The sequence below is a fragment of the Neovison vison genome, chromosome 9 (assembly GCF_020171115.1).
Source record: "Neovison vison isolate M4711 chromosome 9, ASM_NN_V1, whole genome shotgun sequence".
In the NCBI taxonomy this organism is placed as follows: Eukaryota; Metazoa; Chordata; class Mammalia; order Carnivora; family Mustelidae; genus Neogale; species Neogale vison.
This window is the reverse complement of record NC_058099.1, coordinates 33,969,869-33,984,146: the sequence shown is the minus strand read 5'-3', so window position 1 is coordinate 33,984,146 and position 14,278 is coordinate 33,969,869. Positions and strand designations below refer to the sequence as shown.

The following is a 14,278-nucleotide window of genomic DNA, read 5'->3' as shown; positions in this document are numbered from 1 at the left end:
GAATGGCCTGTGTTTTTTTTAATCAAACAAGATTCGTGTTCAGTATCTGTGATCATTTTACTTTATTATTTTTTGTGAGATAAAATATATTAATAGTTTTCCTTAATTTGAGATATTCTTTCTCAGGATAACCAGCTTTATTCTCGTATGTTATCTTTATAATGTGGATTTTGCTGGATGTAATTTCTTAAAATTAGGAAACCAAGTGGATTAAGAATTCCCTATGTAGAAGTAGAGAGAACAGTAAAATGAACTTTTACATACCCATGTCCCAGCGTCAAGAATAATTCACATTTTCTGGCTATGATTTTATTTAGGAATTTTTTGAGTATTTCATGAGCGAGATTGACCTATATCCCTTTTAGTGTGATATCTCTTTTGTGAAGTTTGTCAGATTTTTAAATGCAAGGCTATAGGGGCGCCTGGGTGGCTCAGTGGGGTAAGCATCTGCCTTCGGTTCAGGTCATGATCTCAGTGTCCTGGGATCAAGCACTGTGTTAGGCTCCCTGCTCAGTGGGGAGTCTGCTTGTCCCTCTGCCTCTTTCCCGACTTGTGTGAACTCACTCTGTCTCTCAAATAAGTAAATAAAATCTTAAAAAAAAGAAAAAAGATACAGGGCTGTCTTTTCATTATTAGAAGAATTTGGTAGCATGCTATCATTTTCTCTGTTGAAGAATATACACAATAACACAATGAATTCTATGTAGGGCCCTTTTCCCCCACAGAGGTTTTTTTTTTTTTTTTTAATTCACTTTCTAAATTTCTTCTGCAGATATAGATTTACTCAGAATTTTTATTTCACATTTTCAGTCCTGGTTCTTTGCTTTTGGAGATGAAGGTGGTGAACTGCCTCAGTTTCCTGGAGTTGATCAGCCTTGTGGAAACCACAGAATAAATGAGCTACATATGCTGTCCACTTTGCCAGGTACCTCTCAGTACCAGGCACCTCCCACCACTGGTCCGAGAAAATAAAAAGGAGCCTAAAGGAAACTTTCCTTCCACGAAGGCAGGGCCGCATTTCACTCATCTCTCATTCTTGGTCATCTGCACTGCGTTTGTTTTCAGTAAATGAGTGTTTCCTGAATTGGATTTTCTTTTTTAAAACAAATAATATCTTCGAGGATATTATCACATCCAGGAAAACCAACATCAAACCCTTAGTTTCTTGGGTTCCCAGAGGCTCCCAGGGAATTTCACTACTGAGCTTCCTATTTTTATCTTCCTGTATGGATCAGATAGTCTTCTTCTGTTAAGACTGTACATGGAAAGTATACATCTTCCACTATGCCCAAGGAACTGGTCTAGGAAAATCCCTTGATAGGTAAGAATGATTAGGTAAGGTTGATGTGGAAATCTTGGAAGACACCATTCTGTGAGGCTGACCTTGTTACCCAGGAATCTGCCCCTCAGAAAAATTGAAGGACTCACCAGGAAGATTTTAAGAAAGATGCATTCCTAATATATCTTCCAAAGCCACCCATATTTACTTAACTTATTTAAATTCCCTGTGCATAACATATATAGCACTCCCTAGTATTTTTTTCTCTTACGTTTGTCTGTCTTTGATAATTTCTCATTTTGTTAATAATAACTTGTACCCTTGGTTTATTGGCTTTGTCAGTCTTTGTAGTTTTTAACTCACATTAACTTTATCTCTATTAAGTGAAATTTTATGCTAACTTTCCAGTTTATTCCTGCTTTTGCTTTAATTTTGTTCATTCACTCATTCAACAAACATTTGTTGAGTCTAGGTGACAGATTCTGGGAGAATAGAGATAAGACATTGTCTCTATGCTCAAGTTGCTGACATTGTAATAAAAGGAAAGAAGAAATCATGAAAGAAAAAAGAAAACACTAAGTTGACAAAAGACCTTCATTAGCACGTTAAAAAAAATCACATAAGGGAGCACCTGGGTTGCTCAGTGGGTTAAGCCTCTGCCTTCGGCTCAGGTCAAGATCCCAGGGTACTGGGATCAAGTCCTGCATTGGGCTCTCTGCTCAGCTGGGGTCCTGCTTCCTCCCCTCTCTCTGCCTGCCTCTCTGCCTACTTGTGATCTCTGTCTGTCAAAAAAAAAAAAAAAAAAAGAACAGAGTTTGAAGTATCACTTGTAAAGCATTTATATTCTCCAGAGAGAAAAAGAGCAAACTTGAGTCTAGGTAAATAGTTTGCTGCAAAACATGGGCCTAATCCTTTCTTTTCCAAGTGATCATATTCGTTTGCTCTTTTAAAACAGGTTTGAAGGATGATTCTTCAATCTTTGAAGTTTAAGAACTTCACTTGCTGTGTAAAGAACCTTCCTCAAGGCATATATTGGAGAGTTGCTTTTTATGCTCTTTATATTTGAAACATATTTTTCAGCTCAAGAAATTTAAATTTGTCTCTTTGATTTCAATTTCATGCATTGCTTTTATCTTTTCTCTGCTAGCCCCTATTATTTGTAAGTTGAATATCCCCACTCTGTTCTATGTCTGATAGCTTCACTTGAATTGCAAGTTTTATTTTAAAAAATTTCAATTTAGTGTTAAGTGATTTGGGGCTCTTCAGTTTTTCTTCTATCCTTAGCACTCATTATTTTCATTTCTTAATAACCAGTATTAGTTGCTTGAAGTCCTTTACTATAACCTCTTATATTCCTTTTGAAGGATTTATATCCTTGATTGTAAATGTGCTTTTAAGATAGCGTCTCCCTGGTGTCTTCTTCTCCATTTGCAAAATGTTTTGAGAGAGTTTGCCTTTTCATATTACTTTGTTCCAGACAGCCAAAAGTATGTTCCGTTTGGGGTTTCATGCCCCTTATAGGATTTTGCCAAATTGACGTGTGCCCAGAGGAAGGTGATCTAAATTGATCTTGTCATACGAAGAACGCTAGAAGGAACTCTGTTTATTCTGGGACAGAGGAGACTTGAAGACAACAGGATTGCTGTGTTCAAATCCAGAAAGGCTGATGTATAGAATAAGAAGCTGATTTCTTTTAGATGGTGGTGAGGGGTGGGTAGAAGTGGTCAGAGGGCAGCTCTACTGGTGAGGACTGAAGCTGCATAGAGGTAGAATTTAGCTTTACATAAAGAAACTTTTTAGCCATCAGGTGGGTCCAGCAGTGAATGACAGAACATTTAGAGGCTAGATGACTTCTTGGCAGTGGGATTGCAGAAAAGAGTCCAGTGTTTGGAGATTATCTGGGCTCTTATTTTCTTCCATTAGCCTGGCAATCCAGAGGCTAATATTAAAACCATTAGCAGGTCATTTGCTTGGCTTTAAACTCTCCTGCTCAGACCTTGCTGAGTCAGGGAGCACTTTAATGGCTTGCTTGAGATAGTCATTTGTTTGTCTTCAGGGATCCCTGGATGAAGGCATGTGCCTACCCACAGTCCAGATATTAATGCAAATTAATTCTTATCATTAAAACCATATATGTTTCTATGAATCAATTAGCTAAATTGTATTTGGCAGCAGTTTTGTAACAACTCCTTGTAAGTAATCATTGAAGTTTGATGACCTTCAAAAGGAATGGAAAATGGTTCCTGGGTGGCTCAGTCCATTAAGCATCTGTCTTCAGCTCAGGTCATGGTCCCAGGGTCCTGGATGGCGTCCCATGTGGGTCTCCCTGCTCAGCAGGGAGTTTGCTGCTCCCTCTGCCCCTCCCATCACTCATGTTTTCTCTTCTCTCTCTCAAAATAATTCTTATCTTAAAATCTTAAAATAAATAAAATCTAAGAAAAGTGGGGGGGGGTGGGAAAAGCTGTTGGGTATGTCTTTTTGGCTATATTTGAGATCCTTGACATCTCTACAGTCATTTGGAAACTAAAACAACAGAGGTGGGAGATTTTGTACCTTCTGGTGCTGTGGCTGCTTCAGGATTTCCAGCTGTCCAGGTGATGTGGGTCTTCGAATTTCAAGACAGAGCATAACAACAAATATCATCTTGGCGGGTTTCTAGATCTAGTTAGAGACCTCAGGCTGTCATGGAAGGAGCCATGGAAGTCATCTAGTCCCTGTATTACATTGCAGTGTCCCTCCTACATCCAAGCAGTTAATTTGTCTCTACTTGATTACATTTCCAGACCAGGATCTCGCTAATTCTGGAGCAAACTCTTTCCATCCTCGGATCATTAGGAAAATTAGAGATGTCTAGACTTAGCCTAAGCTAGGGTCTCCTGCTTTGTGGCATTCCCCCATTAATCTGTGGGGGAAATAGGAAAGTAACAAAAAAAGAAACATAAGTGACCACAGCTTATGAAAAACGTTCAAATGTACTTAGTAATCAAATAACTTCAAATAAAAACTATAATGAGCTCTGATATGGATGTCCATGATATATTTGCATGTTAAAAAATGGGAACTACTGGGGCGCCTGGGTGGCTCAGTGGGTTAAGCCGCTGCCTTCGGCTCAGGTCATGATCTCAGGGTCCTGGGATCGAGTCCCGCATCCGGCTCTCTGCTCAGCAGGGAGCCTGCTTCCTCCTCTCTCTCTCTGCCTGCCTCTCTGCCTACTTGTGATCTCTCTCTGTCAAATAAATAAATAAAATCTTTAAAAAAAAAAAGGGAACTACTGAGTTTAGAATGATTCTATTTTTGTGGACTGTATATTTTAATATGTGTAATACAGATGGGTATAAATTCAGAAAAAGTTGGTGTGAATACTTACCAAATACTTTATGTAATTTTTAACCTGGATAGAATTATGCATACATTTACTTTTTTTCTATATTTTTCAAGAAATACATATTTCAACCAATAATTAGCTGCTACTTCCCATCCTAGTAGCAAATATTTTTTAAAATGAAAATATTCAGGGCGCCTTTGTGGCTCAGTCATTAAGGGTCTCCCTTCAGCTTAGGTCATGATCCTAGGGTCCTGGGATCGAACCCCACATTGGGTTCCCTGCTCAGTGGGAAACCTGCTTCTCCCTCTCCCACTTCCCCTGCTTATATTCCCTCTTTCACTGTCTCTCTTTCTCTGTCAAATAATAAGTAAAATCTTTTTTAAAAAATGGCAATATTCAGTGTTCACAAAGTCTGACAGGGAGTGAAAACTGCTACCTTCTTGGAAGCAATTTGACAGTACACATCCAAATTCTTAAAAATGACACATGCTTAAATTCATTAATTTCAGTTTGAGGAATTTTTCCCAAGAAAATATCTGGAAAGTAGCCATTTACCATGAATAAGGATGTTCACTGTGAAGCTTTTATAATACTGAAAAATTGGAAATAGCACAAATATCCAAGGATAGATTTATTAAATTATGACATGGCCAAAGAAAACAACACTATATAGCAATTTCAAATGATGATGTAAATGCTTAAATATTAATGTGGAATGAAATTCATGAACTATTAAATGGGAAAATTATATCTCATTTGAATAAAAATATGTAGCATCTATGAGCATGGAAAAATGAAAAATTAACCATTGATAACTCTGGGGGGTACACTTATAGGTGATTTTATTTCCATATTTTTCTCTGTGTTTTTACTATAAGCATATGTTCATTTTTTAAAATTTAGCTAAAATAATTAACTATAACTAAATAGTTAAAAAAGATAAAATAGTACTAAGGGCTTCTAATAGAAATCGACAGTCCCTACCCCAGTCCCCCTTAACATCTAATTTCTTTTCTTAGAAGCAACCTCTTTCTGCTCGTTTAGCCGTATCCTCTGATTTTTCCCTCCATAATTCTGAGAAATGTGCTTGTATTACTATTTCCTAGTTTATTAATTTTAGACATTATTTATTATGGTGGATGAGGACTTAGCTCTTATACCACTACACTAGCTTCTCTCCATCATATCCTCCCCAAATCATATCAGCTCTTTTTGAGAAATCATTTTCAGTGTTTACATTTTTTTTAAAGATTTTATTTATTTATTTGACAGAGAGAGATTACAAGTAGGCAGAGAGGCAGGCAGAGAGAGAGAGGAGGAAGCAGGCTCCCCGCTGAGCAGAGAGCCCGATGCGGGACTCGATCCCAGGACCCTGAGATCATGACCTGAGCTGAAGGCAGCAGCCTAACCCACTGAGCCACCCAGGCACCCTCAGTGTTTACATTTTTATGACAATGTAAATATTGTTCATTTCTGAGACAAGTGATGAGCTAAAATTTGGTTTCCTTGGGCACCTGGGTGAGTTAGTTGAGTGTCCAATTCTTGATTTTGGTTCCGGTCATGATCTCTGTCTGAGTCATGAGATCGAGCACGATGTCAGGCTCTGTACTCAGTGGGGAGTTTGCTTGAGATTCTCTTTCTCCCTCTCCCTCTGCCCCTCCCCCTGCTCATGCATGCGCTCTCTCTCTCTCTCTCTCTCTCTCTCAAAATACATAAATAAATCTTTAAAAAAATAAATAAAATTTGGTTTCCTTTATCGTACATTTTGTTTTTATAATTCCCTGGGTTTTTTTTGTTTTTTTTTTTAAGGTTTTATTTATTTATTTGACAGAGAGAGATCACAAGTAGGCAGAGAGGCAGGCAGAGAGAGAGAGAGAGAAGGAAGCAGGCTCCCCGCTGAGCAGAGAGCCCGATGCGGGGCTCGATCCCAGGATCCTGAGATCATGACCTGAGCCGAAGGCAGCAGCCCAACCCACTGAGCCACCCAGATGCCCCAATTTCCTGTTTTTGATTTGCTTAGTTTTCCATGTGCTTATTGCTAATTCTTTTCATATACTCTCCGACAGCCTCTCAGTGAATTTTTCTGCAGAAACCCTTTAGATACTCTATATTCATTTTTTTTTCCTAAGACCTCGGTCTTCATGTACCAGTCTATAAAGTTGCTATCTAGGTCTCAGGTACAGGTGTTACTGTAGTACATCCCTTCATAGTCATCCTGAGTGTTCCCTTTGCCTCTTGTCTGTATTTCATCCCTAATTTCCTGGGTCCCATTGTTCTTTATTTATTTACTTCCTTGTTTTGCTGAGCATCCTGAGAAAGAGTTTATGAAAGGTAAATTTTTTGAGACATAAACATCTGAAAACCTCTCTAATATTTTACTGGTAGCTTGGATGGGTATAGAATTCTAAATTGAAGTGATTGTTTTTATTTTAAAAAGATTTTTATTTATTTGACAGAGAGAGAGAGAAAGGGAGACAAGCATGGGGGGCATCAGGCAGAAGGAGAAGGAGAAGTAGGCTCCCTGCGGAGCAGAGAGCCCAACATGGGGCTCAGTCCCAGAACGCTGGCATCATGACCTGAGCTGAAGGCAGATGCTTAGCTGACTGAGCCACCCAGGAGCCCCTAAATTGAAGTAATTTTTGAAGGCATGGCTTCAGTGTCTTTAAACTTCCTTTGTTACTGAGAAGTTTAATGCTGTTTTTATTCTCAATTGTTTATATGCAATCTATTTTTTCTTCTGGAAGTTTTGAAGATATTCACTGCTTTTAGTTTCTGAAAATTTACAGTGTTATTTCTTGATGTGGGTCTTTTTTCACTTGTTCTGCTGGGCAGTTAGTAGGTGTTCTTAATCTGGAAACAGGTTTTTCAGGGAAATTTTATTATTTTATAATTTTCTTACTTCCATTTCCTTTGTTCTTTCCTTCTGGGATTCCTATTAGATGACAATTGGACTTCCTGGATTGATACTATACATTTCTAAGCTTCTTCCTTTTCCATGTCTTTGGCTTTTGGTTGTTCTTTCACCAATATTTCACTGACTTCACTCACACTCTCAACTTTTTAATTGAACTTTTAAATTCTAGCTATCTTATTTTTAATGTTCAAGTGTTCTTATTCTCTGCTCTCTTTTTCAAAGAAAACACTCTTCTTGTTTCATGGATGTAATATCTTTTCAAGGATCTATAATTTTTCTTCTGTTTCCTGCCTTGTCTCTTTTTCTTCTGAGTTCTTATGTTTGATGTGTTTTCATAATGTCAGCTTTTCTCAACTGTCCATTCCTACGTAAGAAACTTTGTATGATGTGTGGGGCTCACTGAATAACAGATTTTAATGTATGATGATCAGGCAGCAAGTTGCCATAAGTTATCCATATCTGAAGATTTTTTCTGTGGTTCTTTTCAGTTCTCCAGAAAAGGATTCTCTTATCCCAAGCAAAAGATAAGGAGTCTTATCAGTCGCTTAAGTGGGTACCATTGCTTGGGATAAGGAGTCCTAGCTGCCAGTATTTTCGGAACTGGGCGAAGGAAGAGACTGAAGGCCTTGTCATTCAATAAAAAGAGTTTTACTTAATCCTTCTATTTTTCAATCCTGTAGTCTCTGTTACACCTGGTCTTCCTAAGTCTGGAGATTCTCTGGTTTGATTTCTCCAGAGAATAAGCCTCTTGTCTCTAGTAGGGTAGAGAAGGGGTGGTTGTCTAGGTGGCCAAGTGGTGTCGACTGGGACCTGTGAGTAAAATTGCTGCCTGTTTATAGAAATCCATTTCCATATTTCCAGTCCTATGCTTCATTCCTTCTTTCTCCCATATCTGTTGCCTCTAATTCTTGAACCATCTAGGTGAAAATCAGCTCATTTTTCATCAGAATCCCTCTCTGAAAGCACTTAGGTTTCCCTTTCCTTTGCTCTCCTCCAAACAGTTTGTATCTTCCCAACATTGTCTACCTCTCTCATCTATTGTCTTCTCTCTTATTTCTTGTATTCTATGGGCTTAATCCCTTTTCTAGTCCCTTGCTGTGATTTATAAGGTTTGGGAAGAAGAGATTAAGACATAGTTTGAATTCACCATGTTTAACCAAAATTTACTGTCTCTTTTAAAATGTAAAAAAAGGGAGTTGCCTAAAACTGAAGGCAGCATTCAGGTCTGATGTCCCTACTGTAGAAGAATGCGAGACTGAGGATCCCTTGATCTAAATGGAATTTACTTTTGGTTACAGCCTGTGTTTGTCCATTAATTTGCATTTGGCTGCCATTTAACTGAGAAGTATAAATCTCCCACTTGCAAAGTGGTCAGGTTGGGTGTCCTGCTTTCATTTTTTTATGCCCTGACTAGTGCATTCCTGGGTAGATCCCACTATTACTCTGTTGATTGCTGATAGATTCGATTTGCTAACATTTTATTTATTTACTTTGCTATTCACAAATTGAGAGATTGTATTTTTACTTTCTGGCACTGTTTTTATCAGAATTGACATCAGTGTTACCCTGGCTGCTTAAAAAGATTTTGGGAGACTTCCTTCTTTATATTCTAGAACAGCTAAAGAAGTATTTGGTGGAAATTTGTGGAAAAATACACTAAGCTGGTTAAAAGTAACATGGTATCCTGGATTGGATCCTGGAACAGTAGTGGAAAAACTGGTGACTTCTGAATACAGTTGAGAGTTTAGTTAATATTAGCAGACCAGGGTTAATTTTGAAGAAGATACAATGACTAGGTAAGATGTTAACATTATGGAAAGCTGAATGGAGGCTATATGGGAACTCCCTGTATTATTTCTGAAACCGCTTTATACATCTAAAATTAATCCCAAATAAGGGTGCCTGTGGCTCAGTCGCTTAAGTGGGTACAATAGGCTCAGGTCATGGTCCCAGGGTCCTGGTCTCCCTGCTTGATGGAGAGCCTGCCTCCCCCTCTCCCTCTGCCTGCTGTTCTGCCTCCTTGTGCTCACTATTTCTCTCAGATAATAAATAAATTTTTTTAAAAAAAATTCCAAAATAAAAAGTTTATACTTAAAACAAAAATATGACCAGAGTGGATAATATCTTTAGATTTGTTTTTTTTTAAAGGTTTTATTTATTTATTTGACGGAGAGAGAGGGAACACAAGCAGAGGGAGTGGAAGATGGAGAAGCAGGCTTCCCCTTAAGCAGGGAGCCCAGTGTGGGGCTCAATCCAAGGACCCTGGGATCATGACCTGAGCTGAAGGCAGATGCTTAAGGACTGAGCCACCCAGGTGTCCCACATCTTAGAGATTTGTAAGAATTCACCTTTGTCCATGTCCTCTGTCCATGCCTGGAACATTTTTGTAGGGGTGACTCTTTATCAACTTTATCTTCTATGGTAATTGACTTTTTAGATTTTCTGTGTATTATAGGGTCATCTTATATCATTTATATTTTCCTTGAAAACCATTTGTGTCATGAAGGTTTTAAAATGTATCTCTATAGTGTTAAGCAATATAATCTCTGATAATTCATTTTTATTTTCTCTGTATCCATAGTTATTTCCCAATGTCATATCTTATGTCGTATGGTTATTTATTGGATTGTGAAATTAATTTGGTGAATTGAGACCAGTATTTTAAAAAGTGAAATAAACTAGAACAGAGAAAAAGAACATATACTGTTTAATGAGACTTTAATCTCAAGCACATGTATTGTTTTCTTGGTAACCTGACAATATCTATCAAAGCAGAAATGCATATAACTTTTGACCTAGCAATTCAATTTGGGAACTTATCCAGATAGGTAATTGCATACATGCAGAAATGATGTATGTACAACATAATTCACTGCAGCATTATTTATAACGGTGAAAGATTGGCAGTAATCCAAATGTCTACCAAGAGAGGATTACTTTTTAAATCACAGTGCATTCTTACAGTATAATACTCAGGGGTTGTCAAAAAGAATGAAGAAGCATTCTATGTATTGATGTGGAAAGATACCAAGGATATATATTTTAAGGAGAAGAAAGCACAGTGCAGAACAAGGTATATGATGTCCTATCCTTTGTGTTAAGAGGAGGACATATAAAATCTTTATTTATATTTGCTTATATAGACATAAAGAAACTCTGGAAAGAAAAGGAGAGCAGTGAATATGAGTGAGTGTGGGAACTGGCTGTATGGGGGCAGCATAGAAGGGAGTCTTTTGACTACCTTTTAAAAATTATTACTTTAAGGGAGCCTGCTTCTCCCTCTGACTCTGCCTGCTCCTCTGTCTGCCTGTGCTCGCTCTCTCTGACAAATAAATAAATAAATAATCTTTTTGAAAAAAATTATTATTTTGGCAAGAACACACTTAACATGAGATCTGCCCTCTTAATAAATTTTTAAGTGTGTATATACAGTAATATATATCCTTTTTGTATAGTCTAGTGGATGGTTGAATTGTCTATTTAAATGAATTGTCTATTTAAAACTTCAAAATATTAAGCAATAGAAGCAGCAATCAGAACAGGCGTAGTGTGATTAGAATGGTTCCGTGTCCATGCAACTCCCAGTGTAGGCAGAACTGAGCTCTGGGGTCCAGGGACGCACACATGGTTGGGGGTAGCAAGTAGTGTCATATGGTAAGGGGCATCTCTTAGGATGGGTCACAGTCACAGTTTGAGAACCCTTCTCTACTTGATTCCCTTACCCTTATGTTTAACTCTTAAAGATTGGTACTCTGTTTCCCTCAAGACCGTGGACCCCTTAGGCAGCGAGCTTCTATCAAGTTGTTCACTCCAGGAGCACTGAGGACCTGTTTGTGTTCATGTCAAAGAAAGAGAGCCCTAGCTCTTTGATCAGCATGTCATTAAATGGGCAAATACAGGAAACATCACGCTGATTTGTCAGAATCCTCTTCCAAATATTTTGGTTAGCTTAAGAAAACTCTCCTTCCTTCTAGGTAAATGGAAGAGGTGGAGACCAGTTTATTCCAGACACGGAAAGCCCACAGAATAGAACAAATGGTGGCGAGATGGCTCCGGCGTTCGCGGGACAGCTCCGCCCGGTAAGGCTCCTGGGCTGGCAGAGACTTCTGCGCCTCAAGATGTGGTGTCCCTGCAGGAGGAGGGTTGGGCAGTCTCGGCGGCATCCGGGGATCCTGTCTCCAGTTTGCTCTGTTCTTGCACCATACGGCGGGGGAGGCATCGGCAGATGAGCGATTTTGCTGGAGCGCCTTGCTGTCTGTCCCCCTTCCAACTCCTCCCTCTGTTTCTCTCCACATACACCCACAACGTATGCTCCCACCAGACTCAGACACACACTTACAGAGACAAACACTCTCACACAGATGGACTTACACACACAGGCACACTCATCCATGCTCCTGTGGAGTGTGCACTCCTACACTTGTGAACACACACTTGCACATGCTCTCTGTGTCTCCCTGTGTCTCACACACATCCCTTGCCTTAGTATTTGCTGTGAGGGTCAGGTGATCCGCTGTTTATACTCTTTCCCCGTCTTTGTTTCCAGCAGCTGTTCCTTCCTTGCGGTCCCTATTTCATTCCAAACAAAATAAAATGAAATCAAATACAGATCTGATTTGACTGCTACAGGAGAACTTAAAATATGTTCTGTTTCAAAGCGTTCATTTTCCATCTCAGATTTCCCATCTGGCCCTGCCACAGAGATGAAATACCATGGGTCAGGTGTTTCTGAGACACACATTCTTCCAAAGGAGCTGGAAACAGCTGTTGTGCTGCTGACCAGTAAACCTTGCTCAGATCGGGCTGCCCTGCAGCCAAGGGCTGGGATCCACACCCGCCCCTGGGCAAGCAAGGCTGGTAGCTAGCCTTGTGTTACAGTGAAAACACCTGAGGCTCACAGGGTGCCCTATTTAAGATCATCCCTACCCCCTGTTCAGAAATTGTTGATGGGTCCCTAGTTCTTAGAGATTAAGCAATTTTGGTTTGGCATTCAAGGCTTTCCATGATTGACCTACAGTCCTTGACAGGTATTTGCCTTATCCGTTGTTTCCTTTGCATCACACTCCAGCGAAAGGAACTATCATTGTTCCTCTACTCCAGGCACAGCCTCTTCTTTCACTCATCACACCAGGGCTCCTGTCTGAGCCCAACTCCATGCATACAGAACCCACCAGAAGCTCAAGTCTGGTTGAAATACTCCGTCCTCCAGGAAGCGTTCCCCAGCCCATAGTTAGACTTAACCACTCCCATGGGACCCACAGCACTGGATTGCCATTGGCAGTGTGCTCCTCCTGGTGTGTTCAACTTATTTGAGCACATTTCTATTTTTCCTTCTGGATGGTAAGCTCTGAGCACAGGGAAAGCATTGGCTTCATCGCTATAACCCAGAGCTGAGTCCCAGGAGACTGATTGCAAGTGGTCAAGAAGTACTTGCTCGTAAGTGGGGAAATGGCTAGGTACATTGTTTCCTCAAGTGGATTCTGCAAGACCTAGTCCTGTGTTATGCTGCTCCACTAAAGGTTTGGAAGTGCCGTAGCCCATGCCCTACTCCTGTCCATCTCTGCTTGCATTTTGCACACAGTGCATTTTAGCACATTAAAGGCTCTGTGAATTCCTGTGGAAAAGAGACTTTAGGGATGCCAGCGTATCTCAGTGGGTTAAAGCCTCTGCCTTCAGCTCAGGTCATGATCTCGGGGTCCTGGGATCGAGCCCCACATCGGGTTTTCTGCTCAGCAGGGAGCCTGCTTCCCCCTCTCTCTGTCTACCTCTCTGCCTGCCTCACTGCCTACTTGTGATCTCTCTCTGTCAAATAAATAAATAAAAATCTTAAAAAAGAGAGAGAGACTTTAGCTTAATGGTGCCTAAATATTTGATGCTGATACTCTGTAATATCCTGCTTTTCTCATAATGTAAATAAAAGGTGACACTGCCCTATAGGAATTTTTTTTTAAAGATTTTTTTATTTGAGAGAGAGCATGAGCAGAGGGAGAGTCAAGGGGGAGGGACAGAAGGAGAAGCAGATTCCCTACTGAGCAGGGAGCCCAGATGTGGGGCTCGATCCCAGGAGGCTGGGATCCTGCACTACCTGAGCCAAAGCCAGATGCTTAACTGACTGGTCCACCCAGATACCCCAGGAAGTTGTTTTGTCCAAAATATTTTTTGAGATACATTTTTCATATCATGAAATTTACCCACTAAGAGTATATATAGTTCAGTGAGTTTTCGTATATATTTAGTAAACGCGCAAGACTGTGCAACAATCACCGCAATCCAATTTTAGAACATTTTCAATGCCATGAAAAGAAACCTCACACCCATTAGCAGTCAGTCACTCTCCGTTTGCCTCTCCCCCAGCCCCAGGCAGCCACTCATGCACTTACTGTCTCCGCAGATTCGCCTATTCTGGGTACTTCACATAAATGAATCATGTACTCCGTGGTCTTTTGTGCCTGGCTTCTTTCACTTAGGGCTTATATGAACAAGGTTCATCCATGGTATAGCATGTATCAGTGTTTCATTTTTATTACCAAATAATATTCCATTGTGGAATATTTTCTTTGTCCATTCATCAGCTAATGTGCACAGGGCTGGTTTCCACTTCGGGGGAAGAACGCTGCTATGAACGTGTGTGTGCAAGTTTCCGTTTGACCATATGTTCTCATTTCTCTTGGGTTTATCCTTGGGAGTGGGTCACATGGTAACTTGGTATTTAACCTCTCGAGGAGCTGCTAGACTGTTTACCAAAGTGACTGTATCATTT

General features: G+C 39.9%; 1 protein-coding gene across 3 annotated transcripts in view; it reads left to right on the top strand.

Moving 5' to 3' along the window:
- FRMPD1 (FERM and PDZ domain containing 1) overlaps nt 1-14,278 on the top strand; it is a 143,120-nt gene that overhangs the window by 82,343 nt on the left and 46,499 nt on the right. For all 3 annotated transcript variants that reach the window (XM_044265323.1, XM_044265325.1, XM_044265324.1), the window contains exon 2: nt 11,493-11,597. In XM_044265323.1, coding sequence (XP_044121258.1) covers nt 11,497-11,597 — 101 coding nt within the window. In that variant the 5' untranslated portion in view covers nt 11,493-11,496. The remainder of the gene's footprint in view (nt 1-11,492; nt 11,598-14,278) is intronic.